This window comes from Festucalex cinctus, chromosome 5 (assembly GCF_051991245.1).
Source record: "Festucalex cinctus isolate MCC-2025b chromosome 5, RoL_Fcin_1.0, whole genome shotgun sequence".
Taxonomy (NCBI): Eukaryota; Metazoa; Chordata; class Actinopteri; order Syngnathiformes; family Syngnathidae; genus Festucalex; species Festucalex cinctus.
The window spans coordinates 25,605,920-25,631,574 of NC_135415.1; the positions used below are offsets into that span (position 1 = coordinate 25,605,920).

The 25,655-nt window shown below is 38.6% G+C and overlaps 2 protein-coding genes across 2 annotated transcripts; both read right to left on the reverse strand.

Moving 5' to 3' along the window:
* Positions 1-1,116: 1,116 nt before the first annotated feature.
* serinc5 (serine incorporator 5) lies at positions 1,117-14,678 on the reverse strand. The gene is made up of 12 exons (XM_077522776.1): positions 14,275-14,678; positions 8,854-9,018; positions 6,659-6,837; positions 5,914-5,996; positions 5,023-5,116; positions 4,454-4,665; positions 3,809-3,901; positions 3,514-3,640; positions 3,305-3,374; positions 3,123-3,159; positions 2,538-2,682; positions 1,117-2,424 (listed from the first exon to the last, which is right to left on the reverse strand). Exons 1-12 carry the CDS (start codon positions 14,299-14,301, stop codon positions 2,280-2,282), a joined length of 1,377 nt encoding a protein of 458 aa, XP_077378902.1. The 5' UTR covers positions 14,302-14,678; the 3' UTR covers positions 1,117-2,279.
* A 2,121-nt stretch (positions 14,679-16,799) lies between these two features.
* cdk7 (cyclin-dependent kinase 7) lies at positions 16,800-21,479 on the reverse strand. The gene is made up of 12 exons (XM_077521665.1): positions 21,321-21,479; positions 20,730-20,789; positions 20,606-20,639; positions 20,453-20,520; positions 20,302-20,370; positions 19,515-19,625; positions 19,217-19,335; positions 18,369-18,468; positions 18,207-18,293; positions 17,985-18,134; positions 17,751-17,889; positions 16,800-17,248 (listed from the first exon to the last, which is right to left on the reverse strand). Exons 1-12 carry the CDS (start codon positions 21,390-21,392, stop codon positions 17,223-17,225), a joined length of 1,035 nt encoding a protein of 344 aa, XP_077377791.1. The 5' UTR covers positions 21,393-21,479; the 3' UTR covers positions 16,800-17,222.
* Between the last annotated feature and the right edge of the window lie 4,176 nt (positions 21,480-25,655).

The following is a 25,655-nucleotide window of genomic DNA, read 5'->3' on the forward strand; positions in this document are numbered from 1 at the left end:
TTGTTGTTTGACACTGTGTTTTTGTACAGTATTCAGTCAAGGAAGGAAGGGAAAGACTTGAACAGGATGATTTTCGCAAATTCCTTTGTGTCTTTCATACAGTCCTTCTCAAATAGTGGGGCGGGTTGCGGCCCCCTTTGGGTGTCACTTGTGGCCTAGCATGCTTTTTTTGCCGTACCAAAATAAAGTGTAATTGCACATCCACTACAATAGGTGGCAGTGGCGCACTCCTTGTCAATGTGATCAGGAAGTTTTACTTAGCGGCTCCAGGTGGAGGAGTGGAACCATCACCTGCCTTTGGTGCTGGTTGGCGTGGGTTCGATTCTCTGCCTGGGAGACCCCATGTGGCTTACATGATGTAAGCTTGCGTGCGTGCGTGTGTGTGTGTGTGAGTGGTTAAAAAAAAAGAAGGAAGTTTTACTTAGCTCTAAACTCTATGTGAATCGAGAGGTTTTTTTTGTTTTTTGTTTTTTTATGTTAAGGACACAATATTATGCAGAAGGGTACTTACAAAAAAATTATAGACAAATTATACTAATTAGTCGCAGTGGAGAGTTGTGGGAGCGCAAAATATTTTTGTAGCGTCGGTCGAAATAATGAAGCTTTACTGGTGGTCTTAAGTTTCCTTCTAATTCTTCTTTCCTTTGTCTCATATATAAACTTCTTATTCCATAAGAGCTGGAAAATAAAACAAACATGACGCCATCAATCAAACATGTTCACATTTCCACTATTCAGATAATCAGACTAATTAAACTCAGAAGGTAAACACAAACATATATCTATTTAAATAAGCTCAATTCTTTACCTTGTTGCCACTTTCAACCGGGCTAAGTATCTTTAATGTTGGATTTGCCGTACGTGAAACTGTTTTAACGGCTTCATTAGTCTCGCGCTTTCGATAAAATTCCGTCTCCTACGCATTCTACCTTTCCGCATACCTTCAAAATAAACTTTCGCCCAAAGAGGAAGTTCGAAAATAAGAGTTCCAACGTTGATGGAAAATTAGAAAATAAACCCGTTGTCCTTCACAATTTTCTTCAAAGAAATTAATTAGGCACTGTATAAAAGCATTCATTTCATAAATACCAAGAGTATGGGCAAGAACAAAACAGGTTGCGGGCTGAAAAATGTTCACTTTAATGATTAACATTTCCACAATACAATGTAAGCAAAAATGTACATAAGTTACAAAAAATGATTTGTTAGGAAAACAACAAAATAATACGATTTATTGGTGGTGTGTTAGAAACTTACTGTTAATAAGCATTTCTGTGAGTAACTTTACTGTAAATTCAACATCCAGTGTTGAGTAACTTGATTTTTTTTTTTTTTTTTAAGTATTAACTGATGCATAAAAATAGGCAAAAGCTGATTTGTCTTTACTGTGCTGGAAACACAAAATGGAAGTTACAAATTAATATATTTTCCACATTGAGTTCAGTAGTTGTTTTCCAATCATCTAACTTTGGAAAACAGCTGCATGCTTTAATGATGGGAACATCATCTACTACTTTCATTGTTAAATAAGCTGTGTTAATTTATAGTCTACACAACAATGATGAACAGTTCAGTAAATTCTACACATTTTTTTTTATCTCCCCAAAAAAGATTGCGCTCAAAGGGAGCACTGAGATTGACAAAACTTGAAATACCCTAAAACAACAGAGAGCTTTTTTTTTGCTCCCATAAAAAACATCTATAAAAGGGCACAATATAACAAAGCATACTTGGATGTAAGCCTGAGAGATAACTTTGAAAAAGTAATTCCGGTTTTGCACATTCCCTCACAAAGGGAATCAAAACTAACAAAAATAATTTCAGTATAACAAAGCACACATAGTAAACAATATTGTCCGACTATTTTGCTACAAATTTATGGTACAACTGTAGACGGGAAAATACAAGACTCACACATGGGAAAACAAAAAGACCAAATATGGTGAGGGAATTTAAAGTCTGGACATATGAAACACAACTAATTTTTATGACCTTTAAACAAAATTGTAACAACACAAAATGTCCAGAGATACAAATACCTTCAAGGTGTCAACAGCGTAACATAAACAATTTGCACATTGTGTAATAAAAGGCATCGCAAGTTCCTCCAGTTCCAAAGCTGAAGACAGTAGAGAACAGTGGTTAAAGATTGGGGGCAAAAAAAAAAAAAAAAAAAAAAAAAAAAACGTCACTGGTCCCTTGGCTCAGCCTCAAAGCTACATGGCGACATCTCCACACCGGAAGTCACATGACCAGAGTGTGAGTGTGCCGACTGTGCGCTAGGCCTCAAAGCGCTTGGGGCAGATGATGGGAGCGACGAGAGTCACCATGTAGAGCAGGAGACACACCCACGAGGACGAGATCTTGATCCAGAACACTGACCAGCTCCCGTCCAGCAGCTTCTCAATCCTGTAGTTGTCGTAGCTGGAAAAGGATACGGCAAAGTGAGTCCAAATAAAAGCTACTGGTGGAATTCAACACATATATTTACATCTCAATACTTATTTTTTTTTAAATGTAGTAAATGAGAAACTTACTGGAACCAGTTAGTTATGGTCATCATGACATAAAGGGAGCCCAGGAAGAAGACAAAGTGGAAATATTTGTAGCTGTAGGTGGTAGTCTCGCTCTCATCATACACCACGTTTTGGCCTGCGCCGGTTTTTTCATCATCGTAGTCATCTGAAAGTGGAACAACTTCAGTTAGATTGATAGATCTCCCTTTGATTTGTATTTGAATTTTTATTTTGAACATGCATAAAAATGAAAATAAAAATTCTCAAGACTTGGAACAGCCCATAACGCTTTCTTGCCACCACCTCAATGTCCGACAGGGGGCGCTACTAGCCTACAAACGGCTCCACGCATGTCACGCCAACCTCCTAGTAACAGTGACATCATCTGTGTTTGCTGACCAATACTTTCTCACCGTTCCACATCAGCGTGATGAATAACAATGAGCAGAGGCGCCGCGTGTGCGCACACTACCGCTGGGAACATATTCACACACTCAACAGGCTGGAGGGACTCGGGTCGGCGGGAAGCCAAGGAGGAAATGAAATGGTGTGAAATTGAGGGAATGAAAAAAAAAAAAGAAGCGATTTTTTTTTTTTTTTTTTTACCTGTGTCATCTCCGAAGCAGAAGCAGCAACGGGCTCTCTGTGGGATGAAGACAAACAAACCAATGTGGACAAAAATATCTTGAAAAACTCCCTGGAGTCTCATGAATTAAAGTACTTGTTTGGCTTCTATTAATTTAGCCTAAGTACTCATGCAGAGTAAAATCAAATATTTGAGCGTTTACTTCAGTTTCCGGTTCACTGTTTCTGCACACTCGCAGCGCCGCAGATCTCCGCTTGATTGTGGAGGTCAAACTGGCGGAAAAACAGAGAGGCCGTTATTTTCCAACACAAGTCTTTTTTTTTTTTCTTTTTTTTTTGGGATCATGTCCCGCTCCGGACAACTACTGAGTCTAATGTCTTCCCATGCTGAGATCTCAGTGAGACGTCTTACCAGGAGTAAAGGATGCAGCCAAACAAGATGATGGCTCCCAAAGCTGTCACGATATTCTTGTCGCTTTCCTTCCCGGATTTGAAGGGAAAGACGCACACGGTTGTGTTCACGCCATCTTTCTCCACCACTAAGTACAAAAGCAGCTTTTAGTCGTAGCATGTAGAGCATTATCATGCATTACAGTGGTAAATTATTAACTAATAAAAAGTGAGGCTGTGGAGACGGATACACTGCAAGTGATGGAAAATGTGGGGCAGGATGATAATCACTTGCGGCTTTATGAATTCATACTCACTTTCTGTTGGTTTACTGGAGAAAGCTGAGAAGGTGAGGTACATGACGTACACGCTGATCACTCCCGGTTGGAGCAGGCCAGATGTCGGCTGGACTGAGGGAGCACAAAGGTAAACAGAATTGTGAGATTACACCTAAAGATCAAATAAAATCAATGTAGAACAATAATTATATCAAATAAAATCAATGTAGAACAATAATACATCCTAATAAAATAAAATATTAAATATATTAATAAAATCAAAGAAAACTAATGTAGAACAATAAAATCTAATAAAATCAATAATAATAATAATAATAATTAAATCAATGTAGAACAATAATAAATCTAAAATCAATACCAAAATCAATAATATATTAAAAAATATAATAAAATATGTAAAAATATGAATATATATATATATATAATAAAAATTTAATAATAATAAAAAAATCAACTAAAATCAATGTACAACAATCATAAAATCTAACAAAATCAATAATAAAATCTAAAAAAATAATAAAATAATAATAATATCAAATAAAATCAATAAATTATAATAATAATTATAAAATACAATAATAACAATAATAATAATAATAAAAATCAATGTCAAACAAATCTTTTTAATGCAAATGTTTAAGAAAGCTTTAAACAGGTCCCTACGTTTCTGTATGAGTGGAGAGATGGCAAGCAGAGAAACGACGAGGCAGAGGGTGCCGTTGATGCCCAAGAAGATCTTGTTGAGGCGACATGCCGTAGGGTGGGTGTAGTACAGACCCATGAAGACCACAGCTCCCACCGCAATGCTGAACAGCACCAGAGTCACCAAGGCCAGCGCCGCATACCACAAGCGGTTGTACTTCACTCCGGAGCTCCTGTGTATGCAAGTAGGTACGCAGAGAAAGGGATACAAAGAAAACAGGGTAAAAAACAACATGAATGTGAGTAAAAACTAAAATGTAAAAGGGGGGGGGGGGGGGGGGACAGAAAACCAACAGGGTCCTAAAGGAATAAATCAAAAGACAGAAAGGTCTGGTGAGTTATTCCTGCAGGAGAGTCACCGCATACATTCCACTCCCACAACAACAACAACAGAAGCTACAAGTCTCTCTCCAATTTTTTTTTTCCTTCAAGTAAATCCACAGAACGAGTACATCCCTTCTGTGTCTCATGAACATCATTTGCATTGACGTGGCATTATGTGCTTCCAAAAGTCGGCCAGACTGACTGACCAGTTTGTGTTCCATCTGTGGGCAAACTCCACCAGCAGCATGAGCTGGATCAGCAGGAAGATGAAGCCGCCAGCAGCTCCAATATAGCGCCACACTACGGAAAACATGGAAATCATTTCATTAACTGCGTATATGCTAACACTTCTTACTTGCGGAAAGCTTGGTTGGTGTACAAAATCTATTTTGTATATATTGAGAGGTGTCAAAATTAATGCGTTAATTTTGAGTTAAAGTTCCTTTAACGCTACTCTTTTTTTTTTTTTTTAACACGCGATTAATGAGCGCTCCTTACTTCGAAAGCCTGTACTGGGGGAATTTCAGTCGCGTCCATGTCAAAATGTTGCCGGAATAAATTTAATAATAATGCAGAAATGTGTGGAGACTGGGGTGAAGTTGTCTTTTACCATTTTAAAAATGTGTAGAATTTCACAAGTTATTTCATGTTAAAGATTAGATAATATGAAAATGCTAAAGAAAATAATAAAGAAAATAAATGTTTTTTTATATATATAGGTGAAAAGAAAATGCAAAAAGCTTTCACCAACGTCTTACAAATGCAATAATGCCATCTTGTGGCAGAAAAAATGACCTCAACACAAATCAATATCTTTTTTTTTTAACAGTAAAGTACATCTTTTTAATTTTAACTAAATGTTATTAATTATGAAATTACTGTTTCAATGACTAAAATATGCAGGCATATTTCTATTAGTTTAAGATTTTTTCCCACTTTTGAGTGGATGGGTGGAAGAGTATGAAAAATGATTGTACATTTAGAACAGATAAAATGTGCGAATAATCGTGAGTTAATCATTGAAGTAATGCCTGTCACCCCTAATTTTATTATTATTATTATTATTATTATTATATATCTTCTAATACAGTATTTACCTTCCAGAAAAATTTCCTTTTGTGGAATGAAGAATCCTCCTGCACAGCTAGCCACAAGCACAATAAATTTTGGCAGCCAAAACCTGGGAAAAAAATTACATAAATATAAAAAGTAAATACATTCAACAAACAAACAAAAAAATCTCAGCTTTTTGGGATGAGAGGCCAAGTCATTCTCAGGGCACCATTTAAACTCACATTCACACCTATGGCGAATTCAGAGTCAATTACATTAACTCCACACAAGGCCTTTTGCAGGGATTCAAACCAAGAACATCTCATTTTGAGGCAGACACGCAAACCACATGAACGTCCAAGAGTCCCCGATTTGATCCGAGCTGAAGAAATTCCCACCCACTAATAACTGCATGCCATGGGATATTTGCATGATTTTAATACTTGTATATAGAAGGTAGAACATGTTGTTTTCCCACTTCAAAAGATACCACTATAAGCCCTTATCACTTCTCTTTTAAAAAAAAAATGTTTCATGTGGCTGGACATTGGACTTCACACGTCCTCCCAGTGCTTGTGCAGCTTCCTCCTACATTACTAAAACTTACACAGTAAGTTAAGTGAAAGTTATATATGGTCCAAAAGTGGAAATGTGAGTGTGAAGATTGGCTGGCGACCAGATCAAGGCCAGTTAAAATGGATTTTTGACGTCTATAGCCGTCAATGGCACTGAATGAGTTAAATATCCCAGAGGTAACTTTTTAAGTCAACTTGGGCAAAGAATTCTTACCCATTATGTATGGCCGCCCTCCAGCCAGTACTGTTATTGACTCCTATGGTGAAGATTGAGAAGATGAAGAAGAAACAGGCCATGCCAAAGCACACCTTGTAGACGGCAGAGTAACCAACCAGCGTCTTGCAGTTCTGCCCTGCATTCATCTTCTCACACAATTGATTGTAAAAGGGGATCTAAGTGACGATATACACACAAAGCCAAACTGGGTTAGATCTTTGCTGTATTGAACCACATTGAAAGCCCCCGGCCGCCCACCTCTACTCATGTTTGTCTAGGCCTGAGTGAAAAAGACCAATAGCGTCTATTCTGAGTGTCACGCCTCTTACGGGGCAAAACGAGTGAGCAGGCAGGAACAACAACCCTGATTTTTCTCCTTTCAGTCTTTTTTCATGTAATGATGGCCGCGGGCTGTTACACCACCGATTCACTGTCTACAAACAGGAGACACAGATGAATACATTCACATTTTATCTGCTATTTGAGGGGACTGAATCTTAGAAGAGGATAAACAAAATGCAATTGGAATTTGCTGTCATTAAGAAATCATCATTAAAAAAAAAAATCTCCAAGATAAAAAGCCTATAAATGAGGGTGGTTGATAAAAGACTGTTTGTTTGTTGTGGTGATGCGTTTATCAAATGTGAAAAATAAAGAATGGAGACTCCTGATGCAGCAGAAAATAAGATGCGAGAATTTGGTCAGCTACCATGAGACACAAGTAGATTGACTTGTCGTCTGTCAGATACTGACACTCCAAAAACAATAGTGTCGAAAGTAACCCAATTATTGATCAAAAACAGACTGATCCACTTTATGTGTCAACTTGACCTCATTTTCTGGGTTGTTTTATGTTTTTATAAATTTTATTGTATTTTTTTAATTTTGTTTTAAGTTTTTATTTTTTGCAAAACAATCCAGAAAGTTGGTTCAAATTGACCCAAGTAGATGATCTGATCCAACTTTCTGGGTTGTTTTATACAAAATGTCCCAGTTCTTGACCCAAAAGCTGACCCATTTTTATGGGTTGTTTCATGCAAAATTAGTATTATTTTATTTTTTTATTTTTTAAACACATATATATTTTTTATTTTTATTTTTTTGCAAAACAATCCAGAAATTAGGTTCAAATTGACCCAAGTACTAGTAGATGACCTGATCCAACTTTCTGGGTTGTTTTATACAAAAAAAAATAAAAAAAAATAAAACATAATAATAATAATAATAAAAACAACAACAATTCATGACCCAAGATCTGACCCAACTTTATGGGTTGTTTTTTTGCAAAATTAGCATTTTATATATATATATATATATATATATATATATATATATATATATATATATATATATATATATATATATATATATATATATATATTTTTTTTTTTTTGGCAAAACCCAGGACGTTGGTTCATATTGACCCTAGTAGATGATCTGACCCAACTTTCTCAGTTGTTTTATACAAAATAATCACATTTTTGACACCAAATTAGGTGAAATTAACCCAAGTAGAGGATCTGACTTTATGGGTTGTTTGATACAAAATTACCCTTTTTTTGTACAAACAAACCAGAAAATTGGGTCTAATTGACACAAGTAGAGCATCAGTCCATTTTTGATTCATTGTTGGGTTATTTTTGACCCAACTGTTTTTAGAGTGCACACAGGGTAAAAGGCCCTTCTTGGAACCCTTGTTGCATGTTGAGGAGCACATTTGCATGTCTAAAATGAAAAAAAGGGAAGGGGCTGTCTTTCAAATTGCGGTAAATCTCAGCGCTCTCATTCGTACAATGGTTGTTCTTATAGCTGGGGACTTCCCACTGAGTGACATCGTGAGCGTCTATAAGTGCGCGTGTGCAACGAGGGGAGGAGGTGAACTCAGCACACAGTTGCACTACATGAAGGTATCAAACTGCAAACAGGCACACAGTGGGGTGTCATTCTAATATGGCTAACTGAAAACTGCAAACACAGAAATAGTGGAAAGACGCTGTTACCCTCTCAGGAGAACAAATGTTTATGTTCCACATTTTCAGTCTGCTGAAAAGTTTTGTTTGTTTTTTTATAAAGAGCGGATACATTCCATATGGACAAAACATTACAAGACAACAAGCCATTATTAAACCTGTAGAACAACTAACTACAAGTAATGTTGAATGATTCAGTTTCTTGTCTGCGTGCGTACTTACTTTTTTCATCTCTTCCTCTACTGTGGGGGACATCATGATGATACAGACGACAGTTATCAAAAGGAAGAAGAAGGTGTACATGACTCTGGTGGCTGTGGACTGCTTGATCTTTGGGCAGCAGTTACAGCAGCACGAGCAGGCCGCTGAGCCGCAGCAGCAGGCCAGCTGCATTGTGGAGGAAAAGAAGATGAAGAGATGGACAGATCAGACATTAGCACACTTTTGTAAGTCATCGATACAAATGTACGTACTGGTAATTCATGTCAAACCGACGAAAGACAGACTTTCATGTTCTATTTAGGAAAGAAGAGGTTCTATGATTGTAGTTACTGGAGTCACCCCACCCTAGTTTTGTAATGTCTCCCACAGATTGTGGAACAAGGAGAAATACTCCAATCAACTTCTGCTTCTAGCCGACGGGTCATGCTAGTTTTCCCATTGCCTTTGAAGGTCAGACAATTTCTTCAGCTATGCTTCATTGCCGTTTTATTTTTGATTGTTGTGGCCTTCGTGAACACATTATGCTGCTATCCCACTTTGACTTGTAATTCTTCTAGGGAATTTGAATTCAAGTGTTTGTTTTTTTTAATCCATTTGTTGCTTATAGTAACGTTATAATTCAATAAATAAAATACATACTAGTGTAGACAGTGTTTTCTGATTAAAAAAATAAATTATTTTTACTCTTCTATTAGGCTATCACGTCGTGATTTGTGGTAAGCCAGCCTACAAAATGGTCTTAAAAGGGTTCTATTCCAAACACACCATAATAGCATATCTAATTGATGCAAAATTGCCAGGTAGGTAAGCCTGATGTAGGGGATAGTTTTTTCCTCTTGAGATGAGGAAACATGGTAGAGTCTGTTATCCTTGTGAAAAGATCTAACTTCTAAATGTGACTAAGAGCAACTCTAACTCAAAGTTTTTGTTTCTCAGAATGATTATGACCTACATTTTTAACCTACTCATTTGGCTGTCTTGTGGTGTTTAAATAGAACCTTCTGCAGGTGTGGTTGGGGCCACAGGGTTGGTTCAGTCTTGGCAAAGTTCCTGGCTCGATCTTCGGCTCCTCCCAAGGCCGTGTCAACATACTTGAGCTCCCGTGGCCAGCATTTTTATCCATGCTGCTTAACAGGATAATGGTTACGCACCCACGTCCTCCTCAATGGGCGATTAATTAGGCATTACAGAGTGAAATTAACCGGGAAACAAAACGGGGCATTTCACAGAGAGGGTGTTTGGATTTCATTAGTGTTGGGGCTGTTCCACCAGTGAACTCCACACTGTGTGTGGGCAAATGACAGACTCTGTAAAGAGTGAGCGGGGGATAGGGGGCAAAACCAGGAGAGGGTGTCTAAAGAAATTCTTCTAGACACTGATACAAAAAGGAGTATCCATGGTAACCACCGCTGGCCTTATCCACTCCATGGCCCCTCACTGTCTGCCTTGCGAGTGTATCGACAGGTGGTCAGCGTGTCTCTGACATATGTCCCTACTTCAATGTCCATAGCAACCCCCCACTTGCTTGTCATGTTAGTCTGGCCATCCCAGAAGCCTTTTATCTTTTTTTCAAAATAAAACCCTCCTTGGTCCAGCTGCTGTACTCTACATAAATGAGCCAAGATCCAGTCAATTTCACACAAAAAAATGTATCTTAAATAGCATGCAATGACTCACTGTCAGTCCATACATTACGTAGAAATGGGCTGCTGTAAAAGAGGAGTTATGGAATTTGCTCTAAGATCTTAATGGTAGCAACCGTGGAATTGAATCGCGAGACAGAAACAGTTCAGACGAAACTCTCGACACACCCCGCTGTCTCAAATTACAGAAGAGCAGCAAAGAGAAAATGTTCGAGGGGAGGGAGGAAAAAGGAATGACATCAACGACAATGGAAAGCGATTCATGGCATAGCCTCCCTCCCACTGTGAGAGCCACTCTGGGTCTCCTTACACTGTGACACCCCCATTGTCTGTATGTCTAGGCAGCTGTGTACACACAGCAAAAATGTATCACTGCTCTGTTTTCTATACAAACCAAGTCTTTGCTTCTTTCTGGGCAAATACAGCCCATAGCTACAAGTAAAGTACAAATTACAAGTGTGTGTGGGCCAAAGTCAAACTTGGTAACACCTTAGCCATTCATGTGTAAAAGTTGTTAAAAATGTTAGAACAATAAAACATTTTCTTGCTTCTTTTGACAGTTTGAAACAAAAACATCCAACATCTACAGGACTTAAAGGAACGTTCATTCATAGGAGTAATGTCCGTGACACACTTTAGTCAAAAGTCAAAAGCCCAGAGATCAAGAGTTCTACTGTACTTTTCACCCTACTTTTCTTATCTTGCTGGAATTAGCCTGTTTTGAAGGGGATAGTCTTGTCTGTGAAATAAGCTCCTCCTTATCCTGACCCTACAGATGGCCAATGTCGAGGATATCTTTCATTAACATGGCAACTGTGGTGGAGCTAGCTCGGGCATTGAGCCAAACCAAGCTTAAACAGCAAAAAGAGACCCACCCCAAAAGCCAAAATAAGAGCATAATTTTCTATTTTCCCAAGCGGATGCAGCTCTTTATTCACCAAACCGCTGAATTTACACTTGTCAAAACACAAAAGCCACACACAGGCAGATACAAATAACCCCTCCATGGTGATAACTTCACAGAACATTTGTATTTGCCGATTATCAGAATTTGACACTGCTAGCTAATCTATGCACTGCTCACCATTTAGCATTGACATGTTTCTGTGTAGTCTGTTTAATCTGTTCTGTGTATGTTTACTGCTTATCTTTGACCCAGCCTTGCTGATCATGGCTAGACAAAATATGATATGAATTTTACTCACAAGTGATTAACTTACTACATTGCATCGTGAGTTATAATTCGTCGTAATGTTAACACTTCTTAAATCATAAAACCCGTGCTATCCAGTTTCAACTGGACTATCTTAATATGCTTAAATCACATGGGTAGCACAGATCAAATGAGTGGTAGAGGGTACCATAGCCAAACTATTAACTTGGGGTGATAATTTTACAAGTCTAGTGACTTTTACAGCTCATCAACACAGACTTTGCGGATCAGCTGTCCGACTTGTGATACTACAGCAGCTGTGGTGTTCAATTGTAACACTTGGCAACAATATAACCATTAGTTTGGGAGAAAAATTAACAAAAAATGTCTTGATGTGTATTTCTAGTTATTTAACCTTCTGTTGTAGACTTTAAATTGTGTGTTGTTGAATGTACTTAAAGTGTCTGTCCTGAGAGCCCAATATCCTCTATGTCCTCATGTACTGTGCCAGAGAGTTGTGTAGGCTAGCTGTGCGGCTTACATGCTTCCACATGGTTTCTTTTCTGTCCTACATTCACAGCCAATGCTCCTCGCAGCTCTTTGGACCAAACTCAACATTGGGCAAAAGCCTACCCCCTACCTCACTGCAACATGGTGGACATCTCCCAGTCCCACTGAGATGTTATGTGCGATTTGCTCCCACACTATGACCACTCCTTTTTCCACACCAAACAGTGCTCCCACTCCATTTGCGAGCCAAAGAGGAAATGAGCAGACCACACTCTAATTTGGGCTCCTTTGAAACCGCAATGGACACGCATTTTCAAACTCAAGGAGAGTAAATTACATACAAAAATATGCAAAAATAGACTAAATGTTTGTCTGGGATAAAGATAAAAACAAAAAAAACAAAAAAAAAAAACATCAGGATAGCTACAAATGAAACTGATCTGACTGTTGCCCCCTCTCCGTTTTCTTGTAACCCCTTCAGTTTTCCACATCTCCCTGACACTGAAGCAAGCAGGAAACAGTAAAGAGTTTTCCTGAGATGAGATATGTGCTTGTGTAATTAAATTCCTGAGCAGAGCAACTCAGCAGTGAGCCAGTGGGTAAAATCTTCTAGCTCACGAAAGGGTTGGTGGGTCAGCATTGCTTAAACGTCAACAACACAATTGTGTACAATCCATTACAGTAAATTCACTATTATTCATTAATGTGATTTACATGCCTAATTTTTGGAGGGAAGCGGAGAATGAATCTTCCAAAAAATATTACAATGTTCCAAGCAGGATTTCGATGACAGTGCTTGGCTTCAGGATAAGCAGCATGTGGAATGACAGAACAAAACCTGCATCTGGTTAACGTGGCATCTTATGGAGCTGATGTGAGCCCCACAGAATGAAGCACACAGCTTTTAATTTCTGCGATATGACTTAGAATACGTTGTGCCCGCCTCACTACATCTATCCATTTTCTATACCGCGTATACTCATTAAGTTTACAGGTAAACTGGCGCCTACCCTTATTTTGAGTGAGAGGACAGGGTACAACGTGGACTGGTCACCAGCCAATCGCTGGACCCAAAGGGGACAAACAATAATAACACTCACATTGACAAGTCATTTTAGCGTTCAAATAACTTGTCATGCGTGTTTTTAGAATGTTCCATAAAGTCAGAGTAACAGAGAAAAAAATAAACTGAGAAGAGAAATTCCACACAGTAATGCTAAATTTGAACACAAAATCTCATAACTATTAGGCAAACGTGTTATCCAATAAATACATATTATCTAATGATGTATACTGTACTAATATTAGTAAGAATGGTCTGAAGAGCAATATTGGTTCACGACAGCGTTATCTGAGTCAAGATTTTACCACTTCTAAAACTCCAGTGTGATGATTATGAAGGCACTAGTTAGGTGGATTTGTTCAAAATGACAAACCAAAAATACAAAGTAAACACTGCCACGTGTTAGTGTTTGCATAAAAAAAATGCTGATACAGAAAAAGAGTTTTATTTGTATAGAACATTTCATACACAAGGCAACTCAATGTGCTTTGCACAAGCAAGGACACAACATCCAAATACACAACTACACTGGGAATTGCCGCATAAGTTGAGCTGTCATGAAAGCAAAAAAAAAAAAAAATTGTCAGGGGGTGGAAAAGTTGAACAGGAGTACAGTAAAAGCAATAAGGAGAATGTAAACCAAGCGAATTCATCTTCTGATTGAGGGGCGAAGACGCGCCTGAGACGTAGAAACTCAGCAATTCCCTGTTTCTATTTAACATCTGGTCAGACAGCCAATGACGACATGCTATTCACAGAAGACAGTTCGTGCTAACTGCCTGTTTAGCTAGCTCACTTAAGCCCAGCTGCTTTGTTTTCCATCAATGACATAAAGCTCCGTCAATTGTGCATTTTCACACAATTAATTATTAACAGTAAGTGACAATGCTGACAAAAAAAAACAAAAAACTAATTGACGGAAGACCTAGGCGCGGTGAATGGAAACATCAGGCGGAAACCACAAAGCGACGCTCGCCGTTCGTGTCAGACAGCTGCCCTATTTCACACAACAAGAAGAAACAACCAAAAATTTAAAAAAAAAAAATCCTTACCTGCGAGATACAACACGGAGTGCACATCCTATGGAGACACGACAACCAGCTTCAGAAAAAGGAATAAGAAGTCTGCGCTGTCTGTTTAGTGGAAATGAATAGAAACATGAAGACTCCAACAAACGCGATGGAAGAGCTGACTGTTGTCCTCCTGCACAGCCCAGAGCTCCCATATACGCCCGCCTCTCCTCTATCGCCAGTGTACTACTGTACCTCCTCTATACACCCTCCTCCTTGCGTTGGGAACCATTATAATCCTCTCCGACACTACACATAACAGGAAAACAACCCACCGGCACCGCGGTTACTGTACTTTATAACAATAAGTACAAAATCACCGATTTACGATAACATGCAAACATACAATCCATATACGTAGTTACGTAAGTAGAGAGTATAAGTAACAACGTTACTTGTGCATTTATTTTGTGTCTAATTTTCAAGTTGCTAAAGAAACACTTTGAGTCAGGTGGGGTAGGAAATTCACACACATCCGGACGCCCGTTGCTGTCCAAAAATAGAAATACAGGATAAACAAATAAATAATAAATATAAAAAACAGAAATAAATTAAAAAATAAATACACTTTCATAGGGCATCTATTTTCATCAGTAATGTAAGCAATATAAAAAACAAAAACAAAACAAAAACATTTTCCTTTTCCTCCCAGGCCACCTTATGTAAACACTAACCAATGCATTCTTTTTGTTTTTTTGGGGGGGCCCCAAAGCAAACCCAATCTTAGGCCATGCACATCCTGAAAAAGAAAATTCAGTGATGTGTTTCTAAATACTAGTGGCGCTCTGTTGAGAGGCTGATTTTCGTGGAAAAGTATTTTCAGCATCTCTCCATCAATATGCTTTCACAATAACCGATCATCCGTAGCTTGTACTTTGCAACCTGTAGCCAACTAGAGACCAGACTGTGTGCAATGTAGCGTCCCCCTTTCCATAATACTGCACGTTAAGCCCATATACCACTGAGTGGTGAATGTTTACAAGTGTAGCAGATACTGATTTTTTTTTGTTACGGTTCGTTCAAGGTTGCAAACGGTCGCAAAGACGTTCTTCAGCAGCTTTAATGGTCGTAAAAAGTTTTCCTTTTCTCAAGGAAATTTCCAACATGACGAGCATCATTAGATAGCTAAATGTGGAGATATATCATTCATCTTCAAATTGCGACGTAGCCTACAGCTAGCTCGCTGATCTGGTTCTTTTTCGGACCCGTTGACATTATCTGTCAGTCTGGGGTGCGTCTCAGTTCTCAGTTGGTGTGTTCCTCTTAGTGCTATGAAACTGCTCGACAACCAGGAGGAAAGTGTCTATGCGTGGCATCAGGCCTAAGTGAACACAACATGTGATGCACTTGAAGATCACTCCCCATCGCTGCTTTGGCGAGCATCTTTGATGTTATAGGAGTCAGGACAATAGTCAACTTCTGTGAGTAGAATGGGGGCTTCCCAAACCTCAAGTGGGCTGGATGATGGTCTGCCATCATACAGGCTGAAAACATTCCTGAGGAGCCCCGTAACAGATGTGACCCTTCCTGTTTCAATTGCCTTTTCATAAAAACTGATCACAGGCCATTCTATTGTTTTCCATTTGAAATAAAGGCTCAATTGTGCCTGCTTTATTAAGTCTTTAATCAATGTCATTACTTCTTTAATGTTTAAAATACTGACCAAATTTAAACACCATTCATGTTTTTTTTCAAGCTCTTTTTTTTTTTAAAAGAGGTTTTTGTAATTTTCATACCTGGTGAGCTGGTATCTGCTGCAACCATCCAGTTTCTTTGTTTGCACTCACTGGCTTTTTCACCATTTCCATTTTGCTGATATGGGTGAAGTAATCTAGCGTGAAGTCCCAATATTTCTGAGAGCTAGGACCATGTATGACTTTAGGGTAATCTGCTGAACACGTCCACACAGAAACTCCAAACAATGTGACTGGACATAGGCCAATCTGTGTCTTTCAACACTGACCTACTACACAACGACAATTACAATACTGATAGAGATTCACTAACACAGGCTTTGAACATAGGAAAACAAAGAAGCAGCATGATCTTAGGACCCTTAGCCGCCCAACAAGGTGCCTTCCATAAAAATACATAAACTCGACAAACACCCGCATAAAACTAGCAATGGGGAATTTAAAACAATTATGCATCTTGAAGCTGTTTTGTACCTAACTTCAGGTAAGAGGCAGCATGCGCTCTGAACTAGTTACCAGTCAGTCACAGATTATACTTATTTGAAGTTACATATATTTAAAAAAAAATGTTGAGAATTTTCCCGAGTCCCAACTCATGTTTATTTGTCTGTGAGCATTATTCTGCATGTCTGTGAGGGCCTTCCCAGTAAGTGCAATCAATGATAATGAAGTGCAAAAGAAATTGGTTCATGTATTTGAGCAATTTATTGGTTTAATTAAAAAAAAAAAAAAAAAAAAAAAAAAAAAAAGGACAAAAATACTGAGAAATCTTTCCTGATCAATGAACCAATCAGCTCTTGGACAACACTGTGCTTAACTCAACTTAAATATCAATTTATTATGTTAAATAAATGATTCTGTGCTTTCAACTGTATGGGAACAGTTTGGGAAATGCTGTTTGCCATTCCAGCATGACTGTCCCAAACACTTTGGGGATGAACTACAAACAAAAACTGTGAGCCAGGTCCTCTCATCAGCGACCTTACAAATGTGGTTTTTGTTGTTGTTTGTTTTTAGACAAATTGGCGGTTCTTGTGTGTGTAATGGTACTACTACTTTTGTCCATATTTTCAAAGCAGACTACCATAGACTTGCTAACGCAGTCCTTCTCTTTTTCTGTCACATAAATAGCCAAAATCCAGCAAGTTGATGTTTGGAGTTCAAGCAGGTCGTAATGTTCACCACTGCCGGACTCCAGGATTCAGCAGTACCTGTGACATTACAGCACTCCACTCATCAGAATATCAACTTCTTCATGGGACCTATATAACAAAGAGAATATTCATAGAATAAATACATTGAGAAATAATATCAGCTTTTACTATAAGCAACAATACACAAACACACTACAAACTTGCAATGTAAATCTCTCTCTCTGTTGTGTAACATACTACAGCTTAGACCATAAGGAATAGTCAACCCAGATATTTTCCAAACCACAGGATCAGGAGGAGGAGACGAAAAAGCTTTGAACCTCCCACGAACACCAAAGAAGCAGAAATGCGTGTCTGCCTCGACTGTATAATGAATCGTGCAGCCAACACCCTTTGGAATTGCTACTTTCAATCAAGCGATTTATATGCTCGCCTGGTATAAATAGCCATCGCTGGTAGGGCCCTCCAGGTTATAGACTATTACTATATGTGACCTGGGGAGCGAGTGGGATGTTGTGAAATGAAAGTGATGATTTTTTTTAAGCCAAATCATCATGCTAGTGGTTGGTTTACAGGTAGAAAGATCAGATAGGAGAAAAAAAATTATTACCTGTTTCTTGGCCTTCTAACTTTCTCTTGAGCACGACTCGTTCCTTCTCTCGTAGAACTTCAGCAGCGCAGTTGGGTCGGGGAAGTTGGGGGCCAGGTGTGGGACCAGGCCGATTGCTGAAGTACTTCATCTTCAGAGCCTGTTATGAAAAACGTTACAACGGCACTGTTAAAAACAATGATCATGCTCTTGATTTTGAAGAACATTATGAGAAAAATCCGTTTCTAAGATCACCTGTGTGGCTGTGGTCCTAGTTAAGGGGTTAAATGTGAAGAGGCCATGTAGCAACTCTAGTAAGTCATCTGTAGCCGCGCTAAATATGTGCTCAAGAGGTGTGCCAGGAAATGTTTTGAATGGCATATAGTCTGGTAGACTGCTTACTCCCTGTAAAGTGAAACAAATGATATTTTGGAAAGGAAAAAAAAACAAAAAAAAACGGGGGAAACAAATGCATACCGGCCACGTTTCTTCTGTAGGTGTCCCGAGAGCCTCAAAGATCTTGGTCAGCTGGTCGAGATCAGAGTCGCCAACAAGAAATGGAATCTATATAAAAGAACACATAAAATCCTTAGCACAGCTAAAGTATTTTACACACTTATTCATAAAATGTTTGGTTACCCGAAGGAGCAACTCTGCCAGGATGCATCCCATCGCCCACATGTCAACACCTACGCCGTACATTCGGGCGCCAAAAAGAAGCTCAGGAGAGCGGTACCACCTAGGAAAGATTAAAAATTGTTTGCTAACAAAGTTGAAATCTCTTAAAAAAAAAAAAAAAAAAAGCAGAACTCAACTCAACTTTATTTATAAATTACAACGGTGTATTAGGGCCACGTGTAAATATATAAATATTTTGGGGGAAATATTCGAGAGAAAAAAACTCGTAAATTCGCCATTTTATAAAGTGGCAGATCTGCGAGAAAAACCCCCTCAAACTTACGAGAAATACACATAGCGTAGTGTGAGTCTAATGTGAGGATGTGTTGGTGGTTCATGGGACACGGTTTATAAATTGAAAAGCCAGGATGGAGACGGATTCATTCTTAAGTTAAACTTTATTCGTCATACATTGCAGCTAGAGTGACAACACTTCCTGATCCCCTATCAGCTGACTAAACACTAACCAATCAGAAGCTAGCATACTTTAGGTAAATGCAAGTGAATGACGGAGAGCAGCAGATTCGACACATCAACTTAGCTACTTGTACAAAAAATACCAAAATGTATGAATGTGTATATAATTCTGGAAACATAAATGTACAAGTAAATAAATATATATGTTTTAACAAATTAACTTAAATGCTTGATCCTAAGGCTGTGGATCTTTGCAAAGCAAGGCATTTATAGTTTATAAAATGGAAAATATGCAATTTTTTTCTTGGAATATTGCTCCCACGCTTTAAAAATAATAGATTTATACGTGGCCCTACTTATTTATTTATTTTTAAACATACAACAGCACATACCTGGTAACAACTTGATGAGTGTAGACCCTGTTGGGACTGCCGAAGGCTTTGGCCAAACCAAAATCCGCCAACTTTACCACTCCATTACCATCAAGCAGCAGATTATTGGGCTTTAAATCCTGGAAATTCAAAATGGCTCATGTCAATTACAGCCCATATGACTATATTCCTCCCTGACATTCTTTGACCTTCTCTTGGCCAACTGTCAGTGCTGTCAGCATGACTAAATTTAAAGTTAACTCTTATTGGAAACAAAACTGTGTACATGATGTGCATATGTGGTGTAATCTGTCTTTACCCTGTGCAAGACCCAATGTTGATGCATGTACTCTAATCCCTGTAGAGTCATGAGGATGTAGGCCTTAATGTGGGCTGGAGTCAGGACGAGGCTGGTGTCCTTGATGATCACCTTTACAAAAAAAAAAAAAAAAAAAAGGAGTGAAAAATAGACCATGCAGTATATGCAGCCAGATAGCTGTGATGGATTTACAATCTCTGATTGAGGATGATGATGTCAAAGAAGCTGCACAGCTAAAGTCAGATGCCAGATCTCACCCTTAAGTGCTGTTTGTTCTTCCTACAGTGTAGTTACCTACAGGCAATGAATACAATCCTCCATCTTTTAAATGCCTAAGAATATGCTTTTAGTCTGACCTCAAGTATGGCATCATATTTCATGAGTTCCTAATGGTAGCGCCAAGAGTGGAAAGATATTGATTTCTTTCTTTTTTTTTTCTTTTTTTTTTTTTTTTTAAAGCACCTTAATCGTGGTCATGATTTATATGTGCATTTATGAAGGGCAGTGTATGCTAAATGCTAAATAAATAAATAAATAAATAAATAAATAAATAAATAAATAAATAAATAAATAAATCTCACTTCATCTTGTGGAATGGGAAGCTAAAGTGTCCAAATAAAATATTTAAAAAAGAAAAGAAACCATTGGTAAAAGCAAATTCTGGGATGTAAATAGCTAATCTTTGGATTTAATAAATTACAGATTTAAATTTGATGGATGAGTTACAGCATGCAGATGTAATAAAAAAAAATAAAAATAAAAAAAAAATCATTCGAGGCCGTTTTACCTCCAGATCAGTTTCCATGAAATCAAAAACCAGACTGATGTTTGATTTGTGTCCGAATGCATCCAACAGCTGAAACACAAAGTATAGCTTTTTAAAAATCCATTCTTACCGTATAAAAGCACAATAGTAATATAAATAAAAATGTATCCACCCCAATAATATTTGGATGATGGAGCTCCTGCAGTAGTTTGATCTCTCGTAGGGCAGTCCTGTTGATACCTACAAGCATGAATTAGCATAGATGCCTTTACAGAGTTGCTTTGTCATACATACTGTGCAGTCTGCCAGATGAGTCAGAACTCACCATCTTTAGCTTCAGTTCTGTGGCCAATTTTAATCTAATAAGGGGAGGAGGAGGCATACAAAATTCATATACATGCACCAGAACAGCCCAAAACTGTTGACAATGGGAGAACGTAAGCTTTTACCTTTTTAATGGCAACTATAGTGTCGGTTGTTTTGTCTCTGGCTTTGTACACTGTGGCAAACTAGAGAACAGAGATTGACAGAAGGATTAGTTTAATAACACTGAATGTAATTTATTATACTCACGATAATCCCTCTTGGGAAAATGTAACACATTCTCTGCAGTAAATTTTGGATTGTACCTGTACTTTTTTTTTTTTTTTTTTTTTAACTATAGATAGTGCATATGTTTCGGAAACAAGAGTGTGGTTTGGGAAGAAAAAAAAACCGATCAAATGAGTAACTTAGCTTGGGAATTGGCGATACTATCACGTAATCACAAAATGATGAGCATTAATAATTTCGACGTATAACTGAGCAGTAGTAGAGGGCGTGCCATACTGGCATTAAAAAAAAATTAAAACACAGTGCTGTTAAAAAAAATAATGATCAACAATGAGGACCAGTGTGCATCGCAGATGCTTTGTTGACATTAACAACCGGGTTGCTAGCATGCTATTAGCTTTGTTCCATGCAAGCAGAGAGCGAGTGCCCGGAATGGAAAGAGACTAAGAGTAAAAAAAAAATAACAGACACAGATCGAGACCGTTCACCTGGCCTTCTCCGAGGAAATCCAGCTTTTCGTATCGTTTGGATCTGGACTTTACATCAAACGCCATAACCATAACGGTGTTCTACACATATAAATCCATGTAGTTCCATGAGTGTCAACTTCCGCCTTGTTAAATGTCTAGAAGTAGAGTTTCCGGGTAAAATAAAAGGGTCTTATTTAGTGCAGCAGCGACATCTACTGGTTTGCTATGACACCGCCTGAGTGACCTAGGTTGAAACTGGGTTAAACTATAGCTGCTGATTTAGTCAAGGAAAAAAAAAGGTTTCATTTCCTGTTGTTTTTGCTCTAGTGGTGAGTCTCTTCACCCCCAAAATGGTAACTCTACTGTTGTATTATATTGCATAGAACAACTGTCATCATACTGCACCCTTTTCCAACCTAAGGCTGTTTGTTTCTACCACTGTACTGTATTATCTTTTCTTTGTCGCTATGTGGTATTATTTATTCATCTTTTTGTTGGCATAATGTATTTTTAAACAACCCTATGAAGTACACTCTATTAATTAAGCTGAATACACATAAGCATACAGACCCTGAACCTGAGAATAGGAAGGTGTGCGAACCACTAGGGTACCGTGCTGCCCATTCTTATTATTATTATGATTATGATGATTATTTTTATTATTATTATTCATTAGGTTGAGTGGTTAGCACGTCCACCTCCCAGTTCCGAGGACTCGGGTTTGAATCCAGGCTCCGGCCTTCCTGGGTGGAGTTTGCATGTTCTCCCCGTGCCTGCGTGGGTCTTCTCCGGGTACTCCGGTCTCCTCCCACATTCCAAAGACATGCATGGCAGGTTAATTGGGCACTCCAAAATTGTTCCTAGGTGTGATTGTGAGTGTGGATGGTTGTTTGTCTCTGTGTGCCCTGCGATTGGTTGGCAACCGGACCAGGGTGTCCCCCGCCTACTGCCCAGAGCCAGGTGAGATAGGCTCCAGCACCCCCCGCGACCCCCTGTGAGGAATAAGCGGTCAAGAAAATGGATGGATGGATATTAATTATTATTATTATTATTATCATCATTATCATCATTATTATTGTGAGTTGTAGTTGCACAACATATAAAATGTGCTTCACTGTTGTATTTTAGTGCAAGTGGAATCTCGTTTATCAGCCTTGCAGCCTTTAAACATGTAAACATATGCCACTTGGACAATGTTAATATTTCCCCCCTTTCATGCAGCTATTGTTTTCAAAATATTGTATTAGAACAGCTCTCTGTATGATGCACAGCTACTCCACTGCCGAGTAAAAATAAATGAATGCCTCTCTGAGAGTGCCAATCAAAACTGAAATGAAACGGAACAATTATCTCAGTTAAGGTATAGAATTTTCAGTATTTGAAAATAATGTATCAGCTACGTAAAGCGTTATAATGCTCCTCACATTTTTGGCTTAAAAAAAAAAATCTAAAATGTTTTTTTTTTTTTTCTTTTTACAGTTTGACATTACTCTCCTGGGAGTATCTTCTGTCAGTGAGGGAGCTTTTGTGATCCATGCACCGCTGAACACATCTCTACATCCCATCTCCATACACAGTAGATGCCCTCACATCCCACAGGATTAGGCACGGTTCCTCTCTTATGACCCTCCCTGCCTCTTCCTCTCGCTCTCGCTCTCGCACACACGCACACAACACAGAGCTTTCATTTTCATGTTACATTTGACAAGAGAAGTGTGAAGGATAAGCGGGCCTAATACACCCCTCACTCTCCCCTCAGATGCACGCGCATTCTGTACGTATGCTGACAGCTCCCAGACGTGACTGACAGCGCCGTATGTGCTCATGCGAGCATTTCTTCTTCAGACTTTAGCAGCAGCCTTTCCTGGCATCCTATTATCAACCTCCAGAGACACTTAGGCGGGCCTTAATGTGGATCATAACTGTCCAGTGGTAGACATAACTCACAAACACTTTAGATCACTGACTCTTAAAACAAATGTGACATGTTGATACCCTTGTCTAATTCAGCTATGATTTGAGCACGCTCATACCTCTAATGTCTTTCTCTGCGACTGCTGCGCACGTGAGGGGAGGCGGTTTGAGTTATAGAGGCCTAAGTGCTTCTGCTGGCGTTTATATAGTTTGTGACAGTAAATCTCATAATAGCGATGGTAGCGTTGTGCACACTAACTCAACTCTGGTTATGTGTCACTTTAGCAGATGGTGATGCAGCTGAGCTGGTCTGTGTGTGTACAATACATGCATATCGGGCTGGGGGGGGGGGGGGGACCACCAGGCTGTTTGTCAAACTCGTAGGAAGTGGGTGTTGTTGAACGAGTACTTGCCGTCGAACCACATCCTGTTCAGGGAGGCTGAGAATGTTCACGAGGTACTCTTGATAATGTGGCCACAACACAGAGACACATTGCATCCAAAAAAAGATTTGATTTTTTCATTATAGATTTAAAACAATTTTTTTTAGATTATTATTATTAGAATATTTTTTATTATTATTATTATTATTATTATAACTAATTAAATAATTTATTTATTTTAGATAATTTATTATAGATATATTTTTATTTACTGTATGTCAAGGGTGGACAAACTACAGTTTGTGGGCCACATGCGGCCCACTCCAATCTTTAACCCAGCCCACGATTTGTTTTCATACATCACCCACAATCCACTTATCATACATTTGATTGTCACGTTGATAAAGACGTTTTCAAAAGCGATTTCAAGCTCGGACTGAATGTGCCAACGACGGCGAATGACTCAGCGCAATCACAGCCATTAGAGCGTTTGTCATACACCTGCTTTATGCGTTTCTCAAAGTGATTGCGCTCACAGTGCAGCTGCTTCTGGCCACATGCACAGTTATAATGCGACAGGATGTTTAAGGTGGGATGTTGGAGGTGTGAATGTTCGCACATGCGAAGACAAACCGAATCTGGTTCCTGAGAATAAAATATGGTAATTATGCAGTCTGTTATTTCGTGTTATGGAATATTAGTCATTGAACTTTTCAAAACAGGTTTTACAAATTAGAAAGGAGGTTCCTCCCCATGACATACAAACCAGAAGCCTAAAATATTTAACCTATTTCAACACTATTCACATTTATGTAACATAAAATAGTTTTATAAGCACATTTAATGTAAATTTATAAAAGACAAGAATGGAATATCCATTCATCAGGACATTGGGCTCTATTTTTGTGAACTGTCTAAATCCTTTTTTTTTTTTTTTTTTTTTTTTTTTTTTTCTCCCCGTCTAAATCCTGATTGGCACGCCGGAGGTGGGTTAGACCCAGTGTTGGTAATTTTGCAGACGAGCGCAGGCTGACACAGAAGGAGGTCTGTGGTGCTCTGGGATTGATCGCTGCCATTTTCAATCATAACCAATGAAAGTGGCTCCTCTCATTCACTTTAAGCGTGGCAATTAATCAGGTTGTGCACTGACAGTCTTGACACAACAAAGCAAGAAGTGATTTTTGACATGTTGACGTGTTTCAAGTCTGAGTACTGTATTCATTAATTAATTGTAGCTAATTGAATTGGCACAACAAAGACAAGTGATACACCAGAATCAATAATTAGTCACACTCACATACTGTCGGCAAAACATCAAGTAATAGGAAAAGGGACAGCCACAGACTAATTTACTGTCATTTGTATATAATCAACATATGGCTTTGCAACATTGTTAGATGTTAGCTGTCAGTTGTAATAAGTATGAAGACAGGTTTTATTCGCCAGCTTCTTCGTCCTGTATCTAAGCATCAGCGCAAGTGTGTGTGTGTGTGTGTGTCACTTGTACAGGACTTCAAGATGAGCCTGTTTGATTGCTTGGCTCATTGAGAGACAACAAAATTATGCTAATGTCCTCATGAGTGGTGGGAGGATGGGAGAAGTGTCGTCTTATCAGATTGACAGAAACAGCGTGGAGCCACAGTTAGAGATATTTAAGGTGGTGTTTACTGTTGTCTTGGTTACCACCTGCATTGCTTTTTTTTTTGGTTCTGGTCTGTAGCTCCTGTCAGATATGGTTATCACTCTCATTAGAGGGATTTTTACCTTCCAGCCAAATAGAAAGAAAAGCCCTGCAGCTCCCTCTCTCTCTCTCTCTCTCTCTCTCTCTCTCTCTCTCTCTCTCTCTCTCTCTCTCTCTCTCTCTCTCTCTCTCTCTCTCTCTCTCTCTCTCTCTCTATGAAGAGCTGTAAATAATAATAATAATAATAATAATAATAATAATAATAATTCAGATTTTCAAAGATAGTCCACTGTCAAGTTGTGCTTGGACATTGAACCCCGGTTTGCTCCCAGCAAAGTTGTTATATTTCACAAAATCATAATAAAATAACTAAAA